Here is a 22,103-nt window from a genome sequence, read left to right as displayed (position 1 = left end):
GGAAAGGTGAGGGAGGGACCTGGAAGGCTGATAGAGAAGGTCTGGGATTGGCTCGGTCCTGTGGCACCCTAAGGCACTCAAATATCACCTTTTTTGGTCTTTTTTGAGGTACTGGGGATCCAGCACCACTGAACCCAGAATCTTACATATCCTAGGCAGGTTCTCCTCTACTGTCTATACCCCAAGGCCTATTTTACCTTTTGTTTTGAGACAGGGTCTCATTAAATTGCCTAGGCTAGCCTTGAACTTACTCTGTAGCCTTGAACATGAGATCCTCCTGCCTCAGTCTCCTGAGTAGCCGGGATTACAGGCTTGCGCCACCAAGCCCAGTTCTCAATTACCCATCCTGTCAATGAATGTGGATTGATTAATTTCATATACTTGTTTGTTTGAAACGGTGTAGGATCTGTTATGTGGCAGGTGTGCAGCCTAGTGTCCAGGGTATAATATTAAATATGCTAAGCCCGTTTACAAGTTCATGGTGGCACATTGGTGACAGCCACGTAAGAAGATAGTTGCAAGATTCTGGTGTGTGTGTTCACATGTGTGCACATGTGTGGAGGCCAAGAGGTCAGTGTTGGGCATTTCACTGAGACAACATCATTGAGCCCTCCTCCCTGCCTGTGTCAAGACAGAGACAGTCTCTGTGCCCACCCTCTATACTGACAGCGTGTGAACCGGGTGGGCCAGGGGTGGGTGTCCATGCTGTGACCTTTTCTGTCACCTCACTGGTGTCTTGCAGTAAGCAGCTGCTGTGTGACGTGATGATTGTGGCAGAAGACGTGGAGATAGAAGCCCACCGTGTGGTCCTGGCGGCCTGCAGCCCTTACTTCTGTGCGATGTTTACAGGTATGGCGAGGGCGCGGTGCGCAGCAACCCAAGGAGGACGCCGAGGGTGGCTGCAGGAGGTGGGGGAGCAGGACGAGGGGCGGGAGGAGAGGCATGAAGAGCGTCTGGGTTCTGAGGGGGCCTCAGCCGCAGCCAGGCCACCGGGACATGTAAAGATAGAGACTCATGAGTCTCGAGCGTCGGCATCACAGCCATGGGGGAATGTGCGTCCACAGTGGAGACCTCTGGCTGTCTGCTGGGCCTGCTGAGGGCCAAGGCAGAGAACATCCAGTGAAAAGGGCTTGGCTTCTTCACACCTGGCCCCGTGCTCCCCCACAGGGACTGTTTTGGTCATTTCTCCCAGGCATGAATCAGGGGTCTCGTGTAATCTCTCTAAAAGTGTGGACAAAGGGGCTGGAGAGATGGCTCAGAGGTTAAGAGCATTGCCTGCTCTTCCAAAGGTCCTGAGTTCAATTCCCAGCAACCACATAGTGGCTCACAACCATCTGTAATGAGATCTAGTGCCCTCTTCTGGCCTGCAGGCACACACACAGACAGAATATTGTATACATAATAAATAAATAAATAAATAAATAAATAAATATTTTTTTTTTAAATAAAAGTGTGGACATCTGGAGATATGATGGTAGAGGAACAACCAGGGTCTGCTATAACTCCAGCACCTTTGCCAAGTTTGCAGGGAACAGGTCGGCTTGCCTAAGGATCTCACATAGTTACGCCTGGGCTGAGTCCCTGAATCCCATAGGCTGAGCTGCCTGTCTGAGATGCCCCCTTGTTCTGTATACATGCAGCGTTCTGATGACTGCTGTCAGAGGGTGCCATCTGGACTTGTGAGACACCCAGCCTGCTCAGGTGTCCCTGCCACATGCTTCCTATGTGGGCTGGGCTTGCTCTGAGTGTGGCATTCATCCTCTTACATCTATCTGGCCTGTGTCCTGGTGTCCGCGACACTTGTGCGCTGACCCTCATGTAACTGCTGCTTCTCATCCTGCACGCGCATTCCCCTCAGAAGAGGCTCTTCTTGTTATTGCCTTAGCTCCACACCAAGGCTCTTTCCATCCTATGGCGTAACTATTTTTTTAAAGACTAAACTATAGCATTCTGTTTTTTTTTTTTTAACCTGTCTCCTCATTTCTTGTGAAGATGGGACTCTTGTTTGACCTGTTTGTCATCCTATCTTAAATGCTCATAACAGGGCTCAAGTAGTTTGTTAATGTGCGACTGAAGTGTCACCTGCTTAATTGTGAACTTTAGGTGCTTGGGAGACCCATCTTGTCAGCATTGGGTCCACCCTGCCCTCTACAGAAGACAGTGGACGAGTGCAGGGAGGAAGAGAGCCTGAGCTTGCAGAGGGGTAGATGCAAACCTTTTTCTTCTGTCATGTCTTGTTTTTCCTACTGTGGTGCACAGCTGGGCAGGAGTGACAGGGTTGTTGGCAGCACCTTGGTATTGTCCTGTAAGAATCCCCTGTGTGTGCATGCCCTGGCACATTGCACAAAGGGGTCTGTCTCAGTTTGGAGAAGTTGGCCAGATGTCCTGTCTCACTCGAGTCAGGGCAGGGTTTTACCATATAGCCTGGGAAACCAACTGTGCTCACCACCTGGGTCTCTCACCATCCTCCCTTCAGAGCAGCTGTGCTCACCACCTGGGTCTCTCACCATCCTCCCTTCAGAGCAGCTCTGTTCACCACCTGGGTCTCTCACCATCCTCCCTTCAGAGCAGCTCTGCTCACCACCTGGGGCTCTCACCGTCCTCCCTTTAGAGTGGCCTCAAACTCTAGCCACAAGGGCCTTATTTCCTTCCTCCTCTTTCCTTCACCTGCAGCTGGTCATTTTGGAATAATTTATCTCTCTCCAATAGTTATTTGGCCACAGTTTCAATATACAGCCTAGCCAGGCACTCTTTGTATGCATGGTTTTGTAAGTTCAGCATTGACAGAGGAATCGGCTCAGAAATATAATGAATTGAACTGTTGACTCCAACAAACAGGTCTGTGGGTAGCAGAAATGCCTTAGAGAACAGACACAGTTGTGGGCGCGTGTGCTCCTAGCACAGGTCTTGGCCGTAACTAAAGGGAGGAGAGAACCAAGAGGAACAAATCTCCCTGCCCAAGCCCTCCACATGACCCGGTGACTGTCCATCCCCTTCCTCCTACCCATCTGAATACCTTCCACACGCATTGATTACAGATACAAAGATCAGAAAATGGGAGCAAGCATAAAGTAAAAAAAGTAGAATAAACCCGTGCACTACTGCATTTAGGTGACCATTCTTTCAGATGTTCTGTTGATAGACATTGTACGTATGCAACCTATGTTTCAAAATGAGTGGGTTCACATATACTTGAATAGCCATGCTTTAATACATATGTATTTAAACATGGCTGTTAATCTGGAATATTTTTCTTTCCCCTTTCCATTCTGCCCAGCTCCTCTCCATCCTTCACTATGACTCATGCATCGGTACCTTAGTGGAGTCTAGCGTGGCTCCTCCAGACTTACTCAGATCCCTTTGCCACCCACGCCCGGTACCTTACACTTCTCTTCAGTACTACAGTTTCCCTCAATGCTTCCATAACCGCTGACGATGCTTGTCAGTCATCAGCTTTATGAGGTAAAAAGCCTGTGTCTGGTTAACGAGCTCCACCCGCCGTGGACAGGTGCTCAGAACATTACGGCACTTAGCATCCGTCCTTCACATGTTCCTCTGCCCGTGAAGTCATGTCTGTATCCTGATTTCATAACTTCATAAAATTCCATGCTAAGTGAAAATTCATTCCCTTGTGTGTTAGAGATTATAGTTCTTTCCAGCATTTTCTGTTACAAATAGTGTTTCCATGGGAACCTGCATCTTAGCCACCAATTACACCGCTCATCATTTTCTTAGTAGAGTCCTGTGACGGGAAGCGCTTGGCTAAAGGCCGTGTGCATTAAAAGCAATCTACTATTAGATCCATTTGTTTTATTTTATGCAAATGGGTGTTTTACCGCCATGTATGTATGGCGTGCCTGGTGCCCGTAGAGGTAGAAGGGGGCTTTACATCCCTTGAACTAGAGTTATGGATGGTGGTGAGCCACCACGTGGGTGCTGGGCACTGAACCTGAGTCTGCACCTGGGTCTTCTGCAAGAGCAATGGATGCTCTCAGCTGCTGGGCCGTCGCTCCAGCCCAGCCACACTCATGTTGAAGACCCAGGAGACTCAAGTGTTTTGTATAAACATATATCCCTGAGTACAATTGGGAAGGGCGTGCACCTGAATGCTCTACTGCATATAAGTGTTTACTATTTGTTTGTTCACGTTTTTCTGATTTTCCTCTCTTTGCCTTGGTTGAGATGTCATTCAGACCTTCACTTGTCCCAGCCTATGCTCCTATTGGCTCTACAGAAGCCTTGTATGTGTTTGAGACCTCTTGGCTCTGCTTAAAACCTGGTAGAGGTTAAAAAAAAATCCCCACAAAATGTTCCTACTTATCAGATTTGGCTTTAAAATGTATAAATTCACCAGGAAAAGGCCCAGGTGGCTTCTGTGGAGTCTGTTTCTCTCAGCATGTTCAAGTCCAGAGGAAAAGAAAGAGCAAGTGGCCTTCTTTTAACTGAGGCCTTCCAGTCAGGCTTTAGTGCTGCCGGTTTTCATCCCATGGTGGTTCCGAACGCGAATCCACACCCCTGGGCATGGTAAGGTTCCGAACGCGAACCCACACCCCTGCCCATGGTGGTTCCAAATGCGAATCCACACCCTGACCATGTCCTACCCACAGTAGCAACGGGGACATGTTGTAAACTAAAGGTCTGAGTGCTTCCTAGAGTATCTACGTTCCTCCTGCCTGCAGAAAGGTCTGGAGTAGGCAAGTAACTTAATTGCTTCTACTGCTTTTAGCACAAATTGAGTGGCGAGGCCACAGGGCTATGGGTTGCCCATTCTTTAGTTGCGGATATGGGATGCCCAAGACTTTCTCGTGCATTCCATCTACTTCAGGGGCCACAAAGTTCTTATGACAACTGACAGTCCGGCCAACTTTTCTTTCTCTCTTTAAAAAGAAATTAATTCATCATTATTTTTCAAATTACGTGTCTCTGTGTGATATGCACACATGAATTCAGGTGCCCACAGAGGCTATAGGAGTAGATCCCTGGAGTTTGAGCTACAGGCAATTGTAAGCTGCCCAGTGTGGATATGGGAAGTGAACTTGGGATCTTTGTAGGAGCAATATGTATTTTTAACTGCCAAGCCACTTCTCTAGTCCCCTGTTCTCTTTTTGTTATGCCCTTTAACCTGTGTTCTGTTGTTTTGATCCAGAGGTCTTTGTTGTACATGTCATGTAGATATATTAAAAAACAAGCCTTATTGTTCTTAATTACAATAAAGTAGTCCCACACTAGCTCAGAATGGAGTATAATAAAAGTCTCTTTATTTAGGGGCAGACTCAAAGATCAGCAGTCCTCTGCATGAGCGAGGAACAGGAACCAAATCCAGCAGTTAAGGGGCCGTGCATGTTTTTATATCTGTATATATAGTACATGTGGCCATGCCCAGAGTGAGCCAGTGTCTTAAAGGCTATTGGCTGAAGGAGCTCCCACTGTATCTCCCCCCTTTTTGTCTAAAATAGAAGAGTTCTAAGTCTAATACAAAACTATATACAATGAGAACAAATATCAAGTATAAAAATTAGAATTACAACCAGCACAAACAATATCAAACAAGAAATATATGCTAAATGTTTAAATAGTTATCCTATCCTAAGGAGTCTAAGTCTTATGTTAGAAATGGCTTGTCTAAGTCATGAGAGGAAAGTAGCTATGATTATTTAGTCTTCAACCCCATCAAAGACTCGGGAAGGGAAATAATATTACTTGAGTAAACAGGAAGTGCAATCAAGCAGTGATGGAGGACTCTCATTGGCTAATAAAGAAACTGCCTGGCCCATTTGATTGGCCAGCCCTTAGGTGGGTGGAGTAGACAGAACAGGAAGAAGGAAGTGAGGTAGATGGCTCAGTCAGATGACATGCCTCTCCTAAGTGAGATAGACCGCCATGCCTCTCCTCAGAGAGAGAGATGCGATGAAGCTAGCTGCCAGGTCAGACATGCTGAATCTTTCCTGGTAAGACACCGCTCGTGGTGTTACAAAGATTATTAGATATGGGTTAGTCAAGATGTGAGTAAGAGGCTGGAACTAATGAGCCAGGCAGTGTTTAAATGAATACAGTTTGTGTGTTGTTGTTTTGGGGCATAAGCTAGCCGGTGGCCGGAAGTTGGGTGGCGGGAAGCCGGCCCACAGCTCCACACTACAAAGCAGCTTTCAAAATGTGTAAGAAATGACAGACAACTGGCTACCTGGGCAATTACCCAGAGTCTCATTTGCAATGCTGAAGCAACCAACATTGGCTAAGGCCTAGAGTAACTGACAGACCATTTTCAGAGGCAGGGAAATTTCAAATCCGTCTTTCCCTGTCTTGGCAAGGTTTGGCAGTCCTTTTCCTTGTGTCCTGCTTGTTAGTCCAGACACCATGCATTTTGTCAGTGGTTGAGGCATGGGCAGTTCTTTGCCCAAATACCAGTTTTGCCAAGAAGGAAATAAGCTCCAAGTGGAGTGTCTTCAGTGCCCAACACCTTATTTTATGGTATTAAAGGAACTGAGGCCTAAGGATTGTGTGAGCTCAGGGTCTTAGTCCTACCATAATGGCTAAAACAAAACATATTCGGGGTTTTAACCCAAATAAAACCTTTGGAATAACCTGGTTCCATTCTTTGGATCCTAGTGTGTCATTGATGGTGGTGGTGGTGGGGGTGGTGGTGGTGATGGTGGTGATGATGATGGTGGTGATGATTGGTGATGGTGGTGGTGGTGGTGATGGTGGTGGTGGTGATGGTGGTGGTGGTGGTGATGGTGGTGGTGGTGGTGATGGTGGTGGAGGTGGTGGTGGTGGTGATGGTGGTGGTGGTGATGGTGGTGATGATGGTGATGATGGTGGTGGTGGTGATGGTGGTGGTGATGGTGGTGGAGGTGGTGGTGGTGGTGATGGTGGTGGTGGTGGTGGTGGAGGTGGTGGTGGTGGTGATGGTGGTGGTGGTGATGGTGGTGATGGTGGTGGTGGTGATGGTGGTGATGGTGGTGGTGGTGATGGTGGTGATGGTGGTGGTGATGGTGGTGGAGGTGGTGGTGGTGGTGGTGGTGATGGTGGTGGAGGTGGTGGTGGTGGTGGTGGTGGTGGTGATGGTGGTGATGGTGGTGATGGTGGTGGTGGTGATGGTGGTGGTTGGTGGTGGTGGTGATGGTGGTGATGGTGGTGGTGGTGGTGGTGATGGTGGTGATGGTGGTGATGGTGGTGGTGGTGGTGGTGGTGGTGGTGATGGCAGTGGTGGTGGTGTCTAAGGGTGGTGAGGGAGAATGTGAGGATCTATATGGCTACCCAGGGATTTCCGTCTGTTATTAACTAGGCAGGTAGAGGAGGGATGGGATTCTGGGGAATCTGTTAGGTGGGGTGATCTTTCTCTCTCTGGCGCTGCTGAATTCCGAATCTCAGCCTCCACACTGCAATCACCTCCTTTGATTCTTACCCAGCCTAGGGATAAAGGCAGAACAGGAAATATCCTTATTTTCTAGGAGATGGAAAGTAGACTTTGGCAGTAAAATGGCTCAGGCCACCAACTGCCAGAGGCTTAGCTAGGATTCAAGGAGCAGATAGGGTATTTATTTTTGCCATGTGAAGCTAACAACTGAAGTGAGCCTTAGACCTGAGGTCATTTACTGAGTAGGTAAGACAGGTCTTAGAACTTGGGTGAGGGCTAAAAACACCATCTTAACTCTTGTGAGGGATCATTGAGTAAGGGGTAAGCGTTTTCCTGTTCTCTTTCTGCCTAGCGCACAGGACTAAACTACAGCAGAGATCACTCAAGACAGGAGAAAGAGGAATTCTACAATGTAAGGACTCTTGAACGTAGCCCTTCTTTCCCTCCAAGAGCGTGCTCTTCAGAGACCTGCTGCGAATCTATCATTTCTTTCTCATCATCAAGCCTTTATCTGCTTAATAATAGGATTGGACTTGTCTGGAAGATGGGCGTGATTTTTCTAGTCTTCTTGAATTTCGTATGATAATTAAAGATTTTTCTCTTCCTTGCTTGGTTGAGTCTCTGCTCACCTGGTTCTGCCAGGCAGTCTTTCACCTGCCAAACAGGACATGTACACATTTATTTATTTATTTATTTATTTATTTATTTATTTTTTTTTTTTTTTTGGTTTTTCGAGACAGGGTTTCCCTGTAGTTTCTAGAGCCTGTCCTGGAGCTAGCTCTTGTAGACCAGGCTGGCCTCGAACTCAGAGATCCGCCTGCCTCTGCCTCCCGAGTGCTGGGATTAAAGGCGTGCGCCACCACCGCCCGGCGACATGTACACATTTAGTTTGCTTGTAGAATCTGGAATGTGGGTGAATATCTGATGGACTGTAAAGTTGTTCTTTGGGGCTGTCTGTGGTTCTGAGGGCTGACTTCAAAGTTCAATGTGGAGCCTGAAGACTTCAAGGTCAAACCGTTTAATGCGGGACACCAGACTCTTTCCCCTGCTTGCTGCAGGGACTTTCTCATTGGTAGCCCATCTTCCAGAGTCTTTCTTCATCTTCAGACCACTTGACCTGGTGTAGCTACAGTGATCCTCTCCAAACAAACATACGGGGCATCCCTCAGCTACTTCAAACCTGCGGGGGTGGCTTTCTGCTCCCTCCACATGAGGGCTGAAGGCCTCAACACTGTCTGTGAGCACTCAGGCAGCCTAGCTCCTATCCGCCTCTCCAGCTCTCTCAGTATTCCCTGTGCGTGTATGCTTCAGCCAGACTAAAACTTATTTCAATGTTTTTATCATTATTGTTTTTGTTATGAGTGTGTGTGTGTATGTGTGTGCGCGCACGCACACCACAGAACATGCAGGGAGGACAGTTTTGGAAGTTGGTTCTCTCCTTCCATCATGGGTAACAGGGTAGAACCAGGCTGCCAAGCTGGTATTGTCAGTGCTTATTCTGCTGATCCACCTCACTAGTCCTAGACTGAGCTTCTTGTGGTTCCATCAAGGCCACTTTCTTCCTCACTTCTGGACTTTTTTTTTTTTTTTTTTATAGACTATTCTCTCTTCCTGGAATACTTCCCTTCTGCATAGCCATGATGCCTCTGGGTTAGTGGCTTTTAAAAGTGGGCCAATCCAATAGGAACAGTGGACTCCATGACCAGGGAAGCAAATGTGTGCTCTTGTGTGTTCGTCATGTGCGTAGAGTGTCCAGTGCAGGGTTTTTCTAAGCAGAGTCCCTTCTTCTAGCCTTTACTACCCTTTGTGATTGTGGGGTTGATGGTCTGTCCTGTCTTCCCTAAGTTCACTCCAGGACAGAAGGATGACTTGGTCACCACATGTCCTGTAGGTCAAGCATGTGCTTTCGCTATGTGCTAGCTGAGTGAGCAAATATCTGTCCCTCATGGACACGAGTGTCAACATACAACATCAGAGATAGAGCCAAAATGATATGCAAAGTGAGTTTCTCTGGGTGTCTGCCAGAGCCCCCCCGGGAGAAGCCAGCAGAGAAGGCTCTTTACGGGTTGCACTCAGAGATGGAAAGAGCTACCGGGTTTGTATTTCTATTTTCTAGAGCTATTTTGTCAAGCTTTTAGAGATAAGTGAAGAATCACGAATGGCCAAGCTCCTAGCTTGATGTGGTAGCACACTCTGCTATCTTGGTACCTGGGAGGCTGAGGCAGGAGGATTATGAATTTGAGGCCAGCCTGGGCTACACAATGAGACCCTGTCTTAAGAAACAGAATGAAACAAGAATGAGCAAGTCTCTTCTCTCCCACAGGAATAACTGCATGACGTCATGAGCTGCTAAGAGAAAACCTCTTTCTTTAGCTCCCACTCAGCAGGATACTTCCGAGGTGTTTGTTGCCTGCCAGCTCCTCTGCTATGTGACGAGGCTGCTGGGGAACAAGCACGTAACAAGATCTCAGCCCTCTTGGTCCTCACTTGCTAACTATTATGGTGGCTAAGTCCTTAGACTTTTAACCCAAGTTTTAAGTTTTACAACTCATTTGTCAAAGCTGTTGAGTAGAGTCAGGTTCAAAATCTGGAGGGATTTATTAGCTATGAGTCTATTATTAGACATGAGTTGAGGTTAAGTCTAGAGCTGGGCCAACTTCGAGTCCTCGCCCTGCCTTTTTCATCTGTATATAAACAACTCTTGAGATGACTACTCAATAATTTGCCAAATGGCAGTAATGTCGCCCAGCTCTGGAAATTGTCACAAGGATGAAATGGAGTTCTGCGGATAATCGTTTAGCAGAGGGCCTCAGACACGGAAGTGACTGGTATCACTGCCATTTTCCAGGGCCAATTTAGATTAAAGTTTTAATTTGGTATAGGCATTTCTTTTTTTTAAATATTTATTTATTTATTATGTATACAATATTCTTCCTGCGTGTATGCCTGAAGGGTAGAAAAGGGCACCAGACCTCATTACAGATGGTTGTAAGCCACCATGTGGTTGCCAGGAATTGAACTCAGTACCTTTGGAAGAGCAGGCAATGCTCTTAACCACTGAGCCATCTCTCCAGCCCTGGTATAGGCATTTCTACGGTTTCATAAAAAAATGATAAGATTGGGGCCAATAAGATGGCTCAGCAGGTGAAGGCACTTGTTGCCAAGCCTGAAGATAGGAGTTCGAACCCTGGAATCCACTAGTAAAAGGAGAGAAGCTACTGTCCTCTGACCTTTACATGTGTGCTGTGACAGACACATGCCAACACATGTGCATGCCAGCACTGCACACATACACGAGATAAGTAAACTTAGAAAATTTTTAGAAAATTGCAGGATTATTTTCTACAGTTATGTGTCCACAGTTAGATCTCTTCGTTTACTACAAGGGAGCTTTCTTTTTAAACATTTATTTATTTATTTATTTATTTGGTGTGTATGTATGTTTGTGTGTGTGTGCACATCGTAGCATGTGTGTGGAGAGCAGAGGAAAACCTGTGAGAGTTGGCTCTCCACCTGCAGACTCTGGGGGTTGAACCCCATGACCAGTCTTGGGGTTAGGAGCCTTTGCTCCCTGAACCGCCTCATGGACCCTTTGCAGAGCGCACTTAGGAAGGTCCCGTCGCTGGGAGGCCTGGCGTTTGCTTTCACAGTGTCATTTTCTTATTTACTGAAATTTCACAGTTATCCAAAGAAGCAAGAAAAGGTTCATGGCATAGGGTTCCTTAAACCCTTTCTGCTCATGACCATGAATCATTTGAAAATGTAAAGTAGCTATATAAAACAGACATTAAATTTACTTTTTAAAAGTTTATTTATTTGTTTCTTTAAAGAGTCTTTTTAAAGATTTAATTTTTAAAGATTTAATTTTTAAAGATCCATGCAGTGTCCTGCCTGCCTGCCTGAAGAGAGGGCACCAGATCTCATTATAGATGGTTGTGCTGGGACTTGAACTTGGGACCTTTGGAAAGAGCATCCAGTGCTCTTAACCTCTGAGCCATCTCTCCAGCCCCTATTATTCACTTTTTGAGACAGTGAGGCCTGGCCTAGATACTCACTATGTAGCCAAGGATGACCTTGAACTGTGAATCCCCACCTCCAGTGTGAGACCAGAACGGAGGTTACGGGAGACCAAACTGGGAAAAATAGACCTTGTAGATTAAGAGTCCCGTTCGCAGTTAGGACAGGTAAGAATAACTTCCCGTTTGTCCTGTTTGTTTGACCCACCTGCACTGGGTGTGCTTAATCACCTGTGGGTGGGAGGTTGTGGGCTGGGAATAGGTCAGGATGTAAGCTTGCCTCTGATTGGACATAGTGGAAGGCATGTGGGCAGGAAGTACATCAGGATGTGTGCATTCCCCTGATTGGATCCGAGAGGAAATACAGTAGCCTTGTGGTTTTGTCCCTTAAGTCTCTGCAAAATGTGACTTGTAGCCATTTCCTGGGAACCCAGGAGTGGACTTGGTCAGAGTTCAACTTCCTGCCAGTATCTAATTAAAGCTTGCTTCAAATTGGCTCAAAATTGTTCAACTGGTTTTTCTATTGCAAAACTCAGGATTAACTGTATGCTCATTCAACTCTTTTATGTAAAAATCTGTTCTCATCTTTAATAAATGATAAAATTGTATATATACCAAAGAATTTCTTCATAGGCCCGAGGATGTAGTTCATCTGGAAGAGTGTTTACCTATCACACAGGAAGCCCTGGATTCAACCCCACACAGCTCAAAAACAGGATTTGGTGACACATTCCCTTAATCTCAGCCCTCCAGGGAGGTGGTGTTAATCCTGAGGAAACATTCAGGTCAGAAACTCAAACAGAAATTTTAAAAAGATACACATTTTTTAACCAGTATACAAAGTATTATGGCATTTCAAACAAAACAGTTCTTGTTTCTTCTGCCCACTCCCGACCTCCTGCCCCATGCTTTTATGTTTCTACCCAGAAGCCCCTTTTCCTCCAAGTTGCCTAGTTCTGTCTTCAACATCTCCCCACCCCCATTTTATGGTGACCCCTTTATGTTGGTATGACAAACACCCAACCTCTACACACACACACATACAAATGCACACATACAAACATACACATACAGGCAAATACACACATATACACATGCACACAACACACACACATATAAACACACACATACATATATACACACAAACACACACATGCATACAAACACACACATACAAACAAACGCATACACATACAAACACACATATACACACAAACACATACACAAACACACACATACAAACACACACACAAATTTTAAAAACGGGAAGCTAAGATACACATATTAAGAGAGAATAAACAATATTTGTCTTTCTGAACCTGGGTTGCTTTCCAAGGTAGAGTATTTTCTGGTAGACTTCATTTTGCTTTATATCAGAATAGAATTTTGTTGTGAATGTGGAGCCACATCTGCATTTTCCACGTGTCTGTTTGCTGGTAGACGTCTGGACCAACTCCATTTCCTTTATATTGTGAGTAAAGCATCAGTGAACATGGATGTGTTCAGTGTGAACAGAGCAGAGGTGAACATGGATGTGTTTGGAGTGAACAGAGCAACAGTGAACATGGATGTGTTTGGTATGAACAGAGCAGCAGTAACTATGAATGTGTTCCGTGTGAACAGAGCAGCAGTGAGCATGGATGTGTTTGGTGTGAATACAGCAGCAGTGAACATGGATGTGTTCAGTGTGAACAGAGCAGCAGTGAGCATGAATGTGTTCGGTGTGGGGTCAAGACTGATACAGCTGGATCAACAGGCACTTCTGTTGTTAATGTTTTGGGAATATGATTACCAAAATGGCTCCACCAGTTCACACTTCTACCATCTGTGGATATACTTCTCCTACACATCCTCAAAAGCGTTTATTGCCACTGGTTTTCCTGGTCACCGTCATTCTGACTGGGTTGTGACGGAATCTCAAAGTAGTTTTAATACATATTTCCCTGATAGTTAATGATATCAAACAGTTTAAAAACATTGGCCACTTTTGTTTCTACTTTAGATAAATATTCTGTTAGCCTATTTACTGACTCACAGTGTGTGTGTATATGTGTTTAATTTTGTAGGATTTGTGTGTGTGTGTGTGTGTGTGTGTGTGTAAGCACCCACATGTATGGAGGTTAGGACAACCTTTGAGCATTAGTTCCTCACTTTCACCTTGTTTGGGACAGAAACCCTTCAGGCTGGCCTTCAGCTTCTCGAGGTTCCCCGTCCCCACTCCCATCTCCTGTAGGGGTGTCTGGGATTGCGGACAGCTTTTATGTGGGTTCTGCGGTTCCAGGCTCAGGCCATCTGCCTTGCGTGGCAAATGTGTTACTCACTGAGCCATCTTCCCCCATCTTTGGTTCTTTGTACTGTGTGTTCTAGGTATTAACCCTGTGTCTAAAGCACGGCTAGCAAACACTCTCTCCCATTCTGTATTTTCCTCTGCTATAGTTTCCTTTGCTCCGGACAGCAATTTTTAAAACTAAATTTCTAACGCAACATAGTACAGAGATATACTACTTCAATGTATGCTGGGGAATGAATGACAGTCAGGAAATACTTAAAGTTCTGTGTTTTCCAGCTTTGAATGGTTATGTTTCTATAGGTGCAGGATAGCTTATATGACAGTAAAAACAACGTGGTCCGTAAAATATCATATTCTCTGAGCCAGTGTGTTTCAGGCAGTTTCTTGGTGTGGCAGTGATGGCATGTGCAGTGTCCAGTACATGTATGTGTTCAGGCTGCGGCAAAGCTGAATGGCCACACGCCAGCGAGCATCGCCAGGGACTATGCGGATTCTCCATGTGCTTGATTCTGAGCACCATGCAGGATGATATCCACAGCCCAGGAAGCCCCATCTAGAGAAGCCTGCTTGCCTTTTTTTCAGAAACCTGAAAGAGTCTGCTAAAACTGTTATCGTTCCAGAAAGTGAAACTCCACTTCACCCTGTGCCCAGGGGTGTATGAACACACACACAGAGGTTTTCGTACAATTTCAATAGTTTCTATTTATTTATCTAAAGTTCTAAAACCCTGACCTGACTCCCACACGAAGTTTCCAGAGGGAGGGCGGTCAGCCCAGACCTGACTGCGTGCCTCTGAGTTCTTGCAGCCAGCTACGCTTTCAGAATCCTATTTCTAGGCCTAAGTTCTTAAACCCAGCATCTTTTGTGATACAGTTTGCAGTTTAACCCTAATTAGTGAACTTATAAGCCATTTGGAAGAAGAAACATTAACTTCTGATTTCTTTGCCTGAGCTTGGTTTTGTTTGTGTGACTTAACGTAAGCTCAGGAGGATCAGGGCCCCCATCTTCAGGGCAGGAGAAGTTGGCCACCTTCCCCTGCTTCTCCTCACCTCTGCCTCCCAGCCAAGACTCAGCATGTTCTAGCCATTGGCCTTCCTGGTACCCAGAGAGGGGAAAGACGGAAAGGGGCTCCTGGCAGAGCTGGTCTGACAAGGAGACTGGCAGGAGGATTTAACAAGCCCAACACATCCGTTCCCTGTTCTAGAGTCACTCAGCTCTGGAGCTGTGGCGGGATGGGGTACCGTAGGCTGGTGGCGTGTTCCTATAGCCGGAGGTGGGCGGCAGAAGCCTGCCTGCTGTGCTGTACTGGATTTTCTTGGCTCTGGCATGGGTTTGAGAGAGAACAATACTCACACCAGCTTCTGGCTGTGTTTTTCCTGTGGTCAGATTGACCTCTGTTTTTTTTGTTTTTTGTTTTTTTTTTTGGTTTTTCGAGACAGGGTTTCTCTGCAGCTTTTTTAGAGCCTGTCCTGGACCTAGCTCTTGTAGACCAGGTTGGTCTCGAACTCACAGAGATCTGCCTGCCTCTGCCTCCCGAGTGCTGGGATTAAAGGCGTGCGCCACCACCGCCCGGCTGACCTCTGTTTTTGTCTTCTGCTGTCTTTGTTGCCTGAAGTCCCCAACCCTTGCTGAAGAGACTGGTTCAGGCCAGCACGGGCATTGTCTGCTCTTGTGACTGAGAATGTGGTACACACATTACTCTTGCTTCTTTGCTACATATTCTTCCTTGGGTTATTATCAGGGTCTCCCAGGTGTTCTTTCTGCCTCCAGGGCATCTCTCTCCCACCCCTGTATCTAGAATTTCATTCAGAAATTTCCATCAGGAGCCCATCAGTGAAACCCACAACTGGTCTAAATGCAGGTAACAACTGACCGTAGAATACCCATCTAGAACACAGGTGCTACTCCCCAGGCTCAAGGAGCATCAGGGAGGAGGAAGCAGAAGGATTGTAAGAGTCAGAGGACCAGTACAAGTCTGCAGAGACAGTGCCTTCTGCCTAGGACAGGGAGCTGCACCCACGACATCGTAACGTTGTAGTCACTGAGGCAAGACCTCCAAATGACAACGCAGTTGGCATGCCATCTCTCAGAGCCTCACCCCTAGGTGAAGAGCTACAGGCAGTTAGTGACTGATGAGAGAGAATCAGTCTTCTCCAGAGAGAATCCCCCTGAGAGGTTATCTAATCCTGAATGGTCAGCCCTGAGAACATAGACGTATGACCAGCACTAACTGGACTCAGGAGTTGCAGGGGGGGAGGAAAGGGTGGGGCTGATGTAAATACAGTACTTATGTATGAAATTCTCAAGGAAAACATTCCACCTGTTCTTGTAACTCCCTGTTTAGAACTTCTCAGTGGCATCACCCTTTGGATGAAGCTCCTTTGTATCAAGTATAGGACTCTACCAGCTATGGCAGTGCGGACCACTCTAGCACGATGTATAGAGCTCTACTATCTATGGCCCTGTGTGCCTCTCTAGCATGATGTATAGAGCTCTACTCTCTATGGCCCTGTGTGCCTCTCTAGCGTGATTCTACTATCTATGGCCCTGTGTGCCTCTCTAGCGTGATGTATAGAGCTCTACTATCTATGGCCCTGTGTGCCTCTCTAGCGTGATGTATAGAGCTCTACTATTTATGGTTCTGTGTGCCTCTCTAGCTTCCTTCTTCACCCTGTGCCCAGCCACACCAGCCTGCTGTAGGAATTCTTTCAGCCAGTAGCCTTTAAGTTACCGGCCCACTTGGGCATGGCCTCTTATACTATATATGCCAATGTAAAGCACGCATCTGGCCTCTCTTCTGGCAGCATGATTCTGTTCCTGTTCCCCATTCATGCAGACGATTGTGATCTGTGAGTCTACCCCTAAATAAATAACCCTTTATCATAGTCAGTTCTGAGCTAGTGTGGGATTTAATTTAGAGTCCTTCATCAGCCTCTTGTTGTCCCTCAGATACAGTATCCTCTTGGGTCTTTTCTCCTGTACGCTTAGCCCACATCCACCCCTCCTTCCCACCTTTGCTGTCTCAGGAATATATCTTCATCCTATCACCCCTAGATAAATGTGCTCTCTCCTGGGAGGCCCAGGGATGATCTGTTGTTCCTTCTCTGTGTTTCTGGAACTTAGGATCGCATGGTGTTTAAAGCTGTGAATTCTCAAGTCAGACTCCCTTTCAACCCACCTTGGCCCTTCAGATGAAGGAGCACAAGAGGGAGGGGCTGCCTTTCTGGGCCTTGTTTTTTTCTCTAGAAGATGAGGCTGATATTGCAAATACCACACATTTCTGTGACATTTGGAAGAGGCAAGAATTTGAAGTGCTTCCTTCAGTGTTTGGCCATAGTTAGCACTCAGCAAGTTCTAGTTTTTCCATGTTGTCACGGTGGTTTGGGCATTTGCAAATTCCTCTTCCAAGACCTGTCCACCTTCAGGGCTGGTGAAGAGTTTGCTTGCCTATCTGGTCCTGAATGCAGCTTTCAGGAAGTGTTGCCTCAAGCCTTGTCTACAGAAACAGGCAGCAGAACACAGAATGCCTGTGGTTGGTGATGAGTGGTCTGAGACCCAAAGTCATTATGACCTGGATGGATGTCTCTGTGCTCGACTCTCTCCGGTGGTTTCCAGGACAACACGGGAAGCAAATTGGCCACAGGTACCCAATTTGTGTCCTTTCTGTTTTGTTGTGAACTCTAGGTGACATGTCTGAGAGTAAAGCCAAGAAGATTGAAATCAAGGACGTGGATGGACAGACTCTCAGGAAGCTGATCGATTACATCTACACAGCAGAAATCGAGGTGACCGAAGAGAACGTGCAGGTAAGCTCTGCCGCTGGCCCATGAGCCACTCACTGAGTCCCCGTCACTTCAGCATCCTGCCATTTAACCCTCGCGGCTCCTCAGAGGTCACTACAGAGGAACCCAAGCTGCAGAGAATAAAGCCACTTTACCTGGGTCACATGACCAACCCATGGGCCAGCTGGTCCTAAATGTCTATGTCTAGCGTAAGAAGCTATGCTTTTCAGCATTGGGTCACATAATAAATACCTTTCTTTGCATGAGCCCAACCCTGCAGTCAGGAGTTTTTAGCTCATGTTGTGCTTATGAAGGGGGAGCCAGAAGCTTGGTGACCCCTTCTCTCCAGGCTGCCTGTTAATGTTTCTTATGTTTTAGCTTTGGCCATGTGAAGGCCCTGAGCAGAGGGTGGAGTCGCAGGCAGTGCGGTTATGGCATACTGTGTGTGCCTTTCCCCCTTTCTCAGCCCTGCCTGGCATCTGAAGCCTGGGAAAGAGGAGTCAGTGAAGACAGAGAGGACCCAAGAGAGGACATCCATATTGTGCTCCAGTTGGGGAGCTAACTGGGGGGCACTCTTGACCTCCACAGATCACGAGGCTAAACAGACAAGGATACGTTCTCCTGCTCTTACTGTTTAACAAGAGCAATGGAGTATGTGTGATCCGAAGATTTTTCTTGTTGTTGTTGTTGTTGTTATTTAGTTTTAGTTTTGGTTGTTGTTTTGTTTTTGCACAGCCACTTTACGTACTTGAGGCTCACACCTCTGTAGTGAGCAAGAGGCCCATTTCCCTTATTAAAAACACCACGCTTCCAGGTTGGATCTGTCTGAGTGACTGAATTGGTAATTGATTGTTCTTTCATCTCAGCCCCGGTGTTTCTATTACCCGCCACACCTTTGTTGGGCACTGTAGATATAACAGCACTGGTCCTGTGGTGTCTGCAGAGTAGGGGTAAGGACAGACATCCCTCAGGCAAGCACACAATCAACATCTGTGCACAGTCCCTTGCAGCAAGAGGATGCTAAGGGGCACTGAATGAAGGAAGGGATTTGGGCAGGGCCTTTTTTAGGGTTAAGGTTCAAGTTGAGTGGCAGGCTGAAGGGTGCTGCTGGGGAGGTCAGGGTGCAGGTAAGCAGAGAGAGCGAGGCACGTTGAATTGTCCCTGCAGGGGCCTGCTGCGCCACAGGAAGGTTTCCTGGCTTATACAGTTACTATAATGATTACAATAATCCCATATGTGTAAATATGGATTTCACACCATCTTGGCTGTCCGGAAACTCCCTGTGTATACCAGCCTGGCCTTGAATCCATGGAGATCTGCCTGCCTCTGCCTCTTGAGTGCTGGGATTAAAGGCATGCACCACCATGCTTGGCTCAAAATATATTTATACATGATAAAATGTGTAATTTGAATCATTAGAAAAGGTTCTGTTGTGGTCCTTGCTTCCTGACAGGGAATATGATAACAGCAAGGAGGTAGTAATAAATAATAATTTATCATTACGGTATCAATTAAGAAATTAGGTATTAATTTATAAAAAAAAAAAGTAATAAGGGATCAATCAGCAAGAAGGCAACCTTCACAGGTCTAGTCTAGCCCAGGGCTGATCTCTTTGCCTCACAGGTACGTTATTCTAAGGTGGATGGCAGGAGACACCAGAGCCAGAGAGGCTGTAGAAAGTGACCTTGTCATTATTTTTAAAAACTACTCTGGCCAGGCTGGAGGGGGTGGGGGAAGGGCAGAGTGAAGATGTGCAGTTGAGAGGAGTGGGAGCATAGTGGGGAGACAGCTCCCGTCCCCTTCAGCATGGCCACTGGTTCCTAGCCCCCTTACTTCAGCCCTTCCCCATCTGTGTGTGCTGGGGAAGCCACTCAGTCTGTGTGCCTGCCCTTCGCTTCCTGACCACTTCCCAGAGCCTTATCAGTCCCTGGCCCTGACACCCTGGAGTCAAGTTCAGTCCCCTCCACAGAACAGAGGTGTAGGGCGCCCATTCTAGGGGTTCCGTCTCCTCCACAGAGCAGAGGTGTAGAGAACCCATTCTAGAGGTTCGTCTCCTCCACAGAGCAGAGGTGTGGGCACCCATTCTAGAGGTTCGTCTCCTCCACAGAGCAGAGGTGTGGGCACCCATTCTAGAGGTTCCGTCTTCTCCACAGAGCAGAGGTGTGGGCACCCATTCTAGAGGTTCGTCTCCTCCACAGAGCAGAGGTGTGGGCACCCATTCTAGAGGTTCGTCTCCTCCACAGAGCAGAGGTGTGGGCACCCATTCTAGAGGTCTTCATAAACTCACTGTGTTCCAACCCAAGCTACTTGATCTCTCTGAGCCTGTTTTCTAGTGTTTGTATTTCATCGATATGGGCATGATGACAGCATTTAATCCGATGGAGTTGTGTGAGCATGTTGACACGGGCTTTAGAATGAGGCCTGGCACGCGGTGCATATTAGTACCTAGAACAGAGAACTGTGATGTCATAACTTACATGCAGGAGGCACTGGGTGCTGATGGGGACTGAGGACCGGTAGCCGGATGGCCAGATAGCCATGGTAAAGGGTTGGGGTGGGGCTAACCCCATCTGATCTAGATGAGTCTGGGAACTCTCCCAAGTAGGAGCATAGTTTGGCATACCTCCTGGGGTGTGCCCATAATGCTTGGCATGAACAGAGGTCTGGGCCAGGCACCAGCTGTTCTTCTGAGAAGGGCCTTTGAGCTATCTTCTCAGTAGTTAGGGGTAGAAAGCACCATGTAGAAGGCCCAAGGCCGCCGGCTGTTGAAGCCTGCCTCCCTCGTGCTGGGCTGTAGACCTTCATTTTATTGGCCACTCAGTGCTGGGCCGTACACCTTCATTTGGCCACTCAGTGCTGGGCTGTAGAGCTTTATTTGATTGGCCACTCAGTGCTGGGCTGTACACCTTCATTTGATTGTTCACTCAATGCTGGGCCGTACACCTTCATTTATCGGCCACTCAGCACCTTTTTTGTTTTCTGAGCTACTGCCCCGTGTGGGCAGACAGTGTCTACAGAGAAGACGCTGTGACAGGCTGTTTCCCCAAGGAACAGCTGCTCTGTGGGCAGACACAGATGGGGGCCCGGGTGGAGGCGTCTAGGAGGAAGGAGTCACTGCTGCCTGGTGGGGATAAGCAGAGCAGACCACACTCAGGAAGTGTTTGGGCCAAACTCTGAAGGAAGAGGAGGTTGTCTGGCTTGTTGTCTGTGTGCCCCTCCCCTCCCCCAGGCTGGGAGTACCCCCAGGGACTGCTGTCAGGGATTGGGGCTTGATTGAATGGCCCTGAGAGTTAAATCTTACTCCCTCTCAGTCCGGTTCTTGGAGATGTGGCTCTCCCATGGCGGAGGTGAGGACAGTTCTGTCTGACACTAATGCTGTTAGAACTGGGTCTCTTTACTTCATCCTCATTAGCACCTAGTGGGACACCAATACCAGCCCTATTTGTAGCTGATGCACAAAAGGACTTAGCGACCTGGGTCACACGGGAGTAAGTGGAGTGGGGACCTTACTAACCTTTTGTGGCTGTGCTGAACTTAAGCAAGTGACTGGAGCCTTGGTTTCTGCTCCACGTGGTTTAATTATAATCAAACTCGACAGCGGCTGTGTACTCTCTGTGTAGGGCCACGTTCGCGCTATGAGCATGCCACCTGGCTGATTCTCACAAGCTGTTATGGCACGACTGTGACCATGCCCACTGTGCTGTTGAGACAGAGAAATGCAGGCTGTCGTCCTCAGCCACATGGCCAGTACGTGGAGACAGCAGAGTTAAAAGTGACGCTTTGATGACTGGGCTGACCTGTCACCCGCACCTTGTGTGTGCTTTTCTGTTCTCCCTTACCCTCGCAGGCTCTATGGGCACCATTGCTCCGTCAGCCTGCGTGGAGTGCAGCTTCGAGGCTCTCTGGGTGCCCTTCACCTGGCGCTCCACACGCCCCCCCCCTCCAGTGTCTAGCCCTGCCCCCTCCCACACCCCCTGGATGCTGTTCCAGGACTAGGTACTTTCTGGGGCAGGGCATTTCCTCTTGTTTTTGCAAAAGGAAGCAAAGCCTGCGACGGGATATCCTTTGCCATGCTTTCATGTTATTGGAGGGAGAGAGAAAACAAGACAGGCCCAGCATGTGAGAAATGGAGACCAGGCCGTTTGCAACAACCCGAGGGGAACCTGTAAACTCTTCACCATTCAGGGTCTTTTAGGAATGAGGTGGGAAAGGCAAGTGGGAGCTTTTGACCTGGGATAATCTTCCATGCTGAGAGGGAGCTCCTGCTGACTCCCTTCCAGGAATCCATCTTCCGTCCCTTCAGTGGCCAAGGGGTCCATCCTATGGCTCTGCCCCCACAGTCTGCTTCAAAACCGAGAATGGAGCTGGCCTCAGGAAGTAGGGAAGAGGAAACGCTCAAGTCCTGCAAATGTGGAAGATGGGGCTGACCACTCACCTCATATGTGTTTACCCCGGGAATGTGTGTGTGTGTGTGTGTGTGTGTGTGCATGCGTGGGTCCCTGTCTGATGGGGTCTCAGTCTTGCCCACAGAGGTGTTAGGTGCTGAGAATGTAAGTGAAGGCATGTGCTCAGGAAATAATTTATTATTATATTTCTCGAGCTGGTTGTCACAAGCTTGAAAACTTAATCACTAAACTGTGCTTTCTTCCCGGAGAGAA

The 22,103-nt window shown here is 47.4% G+C and overlaps 1 protein-coding gene across 1 annotated transcript in view; it reads left to right on the top strand.

Annotated features, from left to right (window-relative positions):
- Klhl3 (kelch like family member 3) overlaps window positions 1-22,103 on the top strand; it is a 115,396-nt gene that overhangs the window by 27,305 nt on the left and 65,988 nt on the right. The window contains 2 exon segments of the mRNA XM_038334485.1: window positions 743-849; window positions 17,348-17,469. Of these exon segments, the coding sequence (XP_038190413.1) occupies window positions 743-849; window positions 17,348-17,469 (229 nt within the window).

Source organism: Arvicola amphibius, chromosome 6 (genome assembly GCF_903992535.2).
Source record: "Arvicola amphibius chromosome 6, mArvAmp1.2, whole genome shotgun sequence".
Taxonomy (NCBI): Eukaryota; Metazoa; Chordata; class Mammalia; order Rodentia; family Cricetidae; genus Arvicola; species Arvicola amphibius.
Note: the sequence above shows the minus strand (reverse complement) of the source record. Positions and strands in the feature narration are given on the sequence as shown.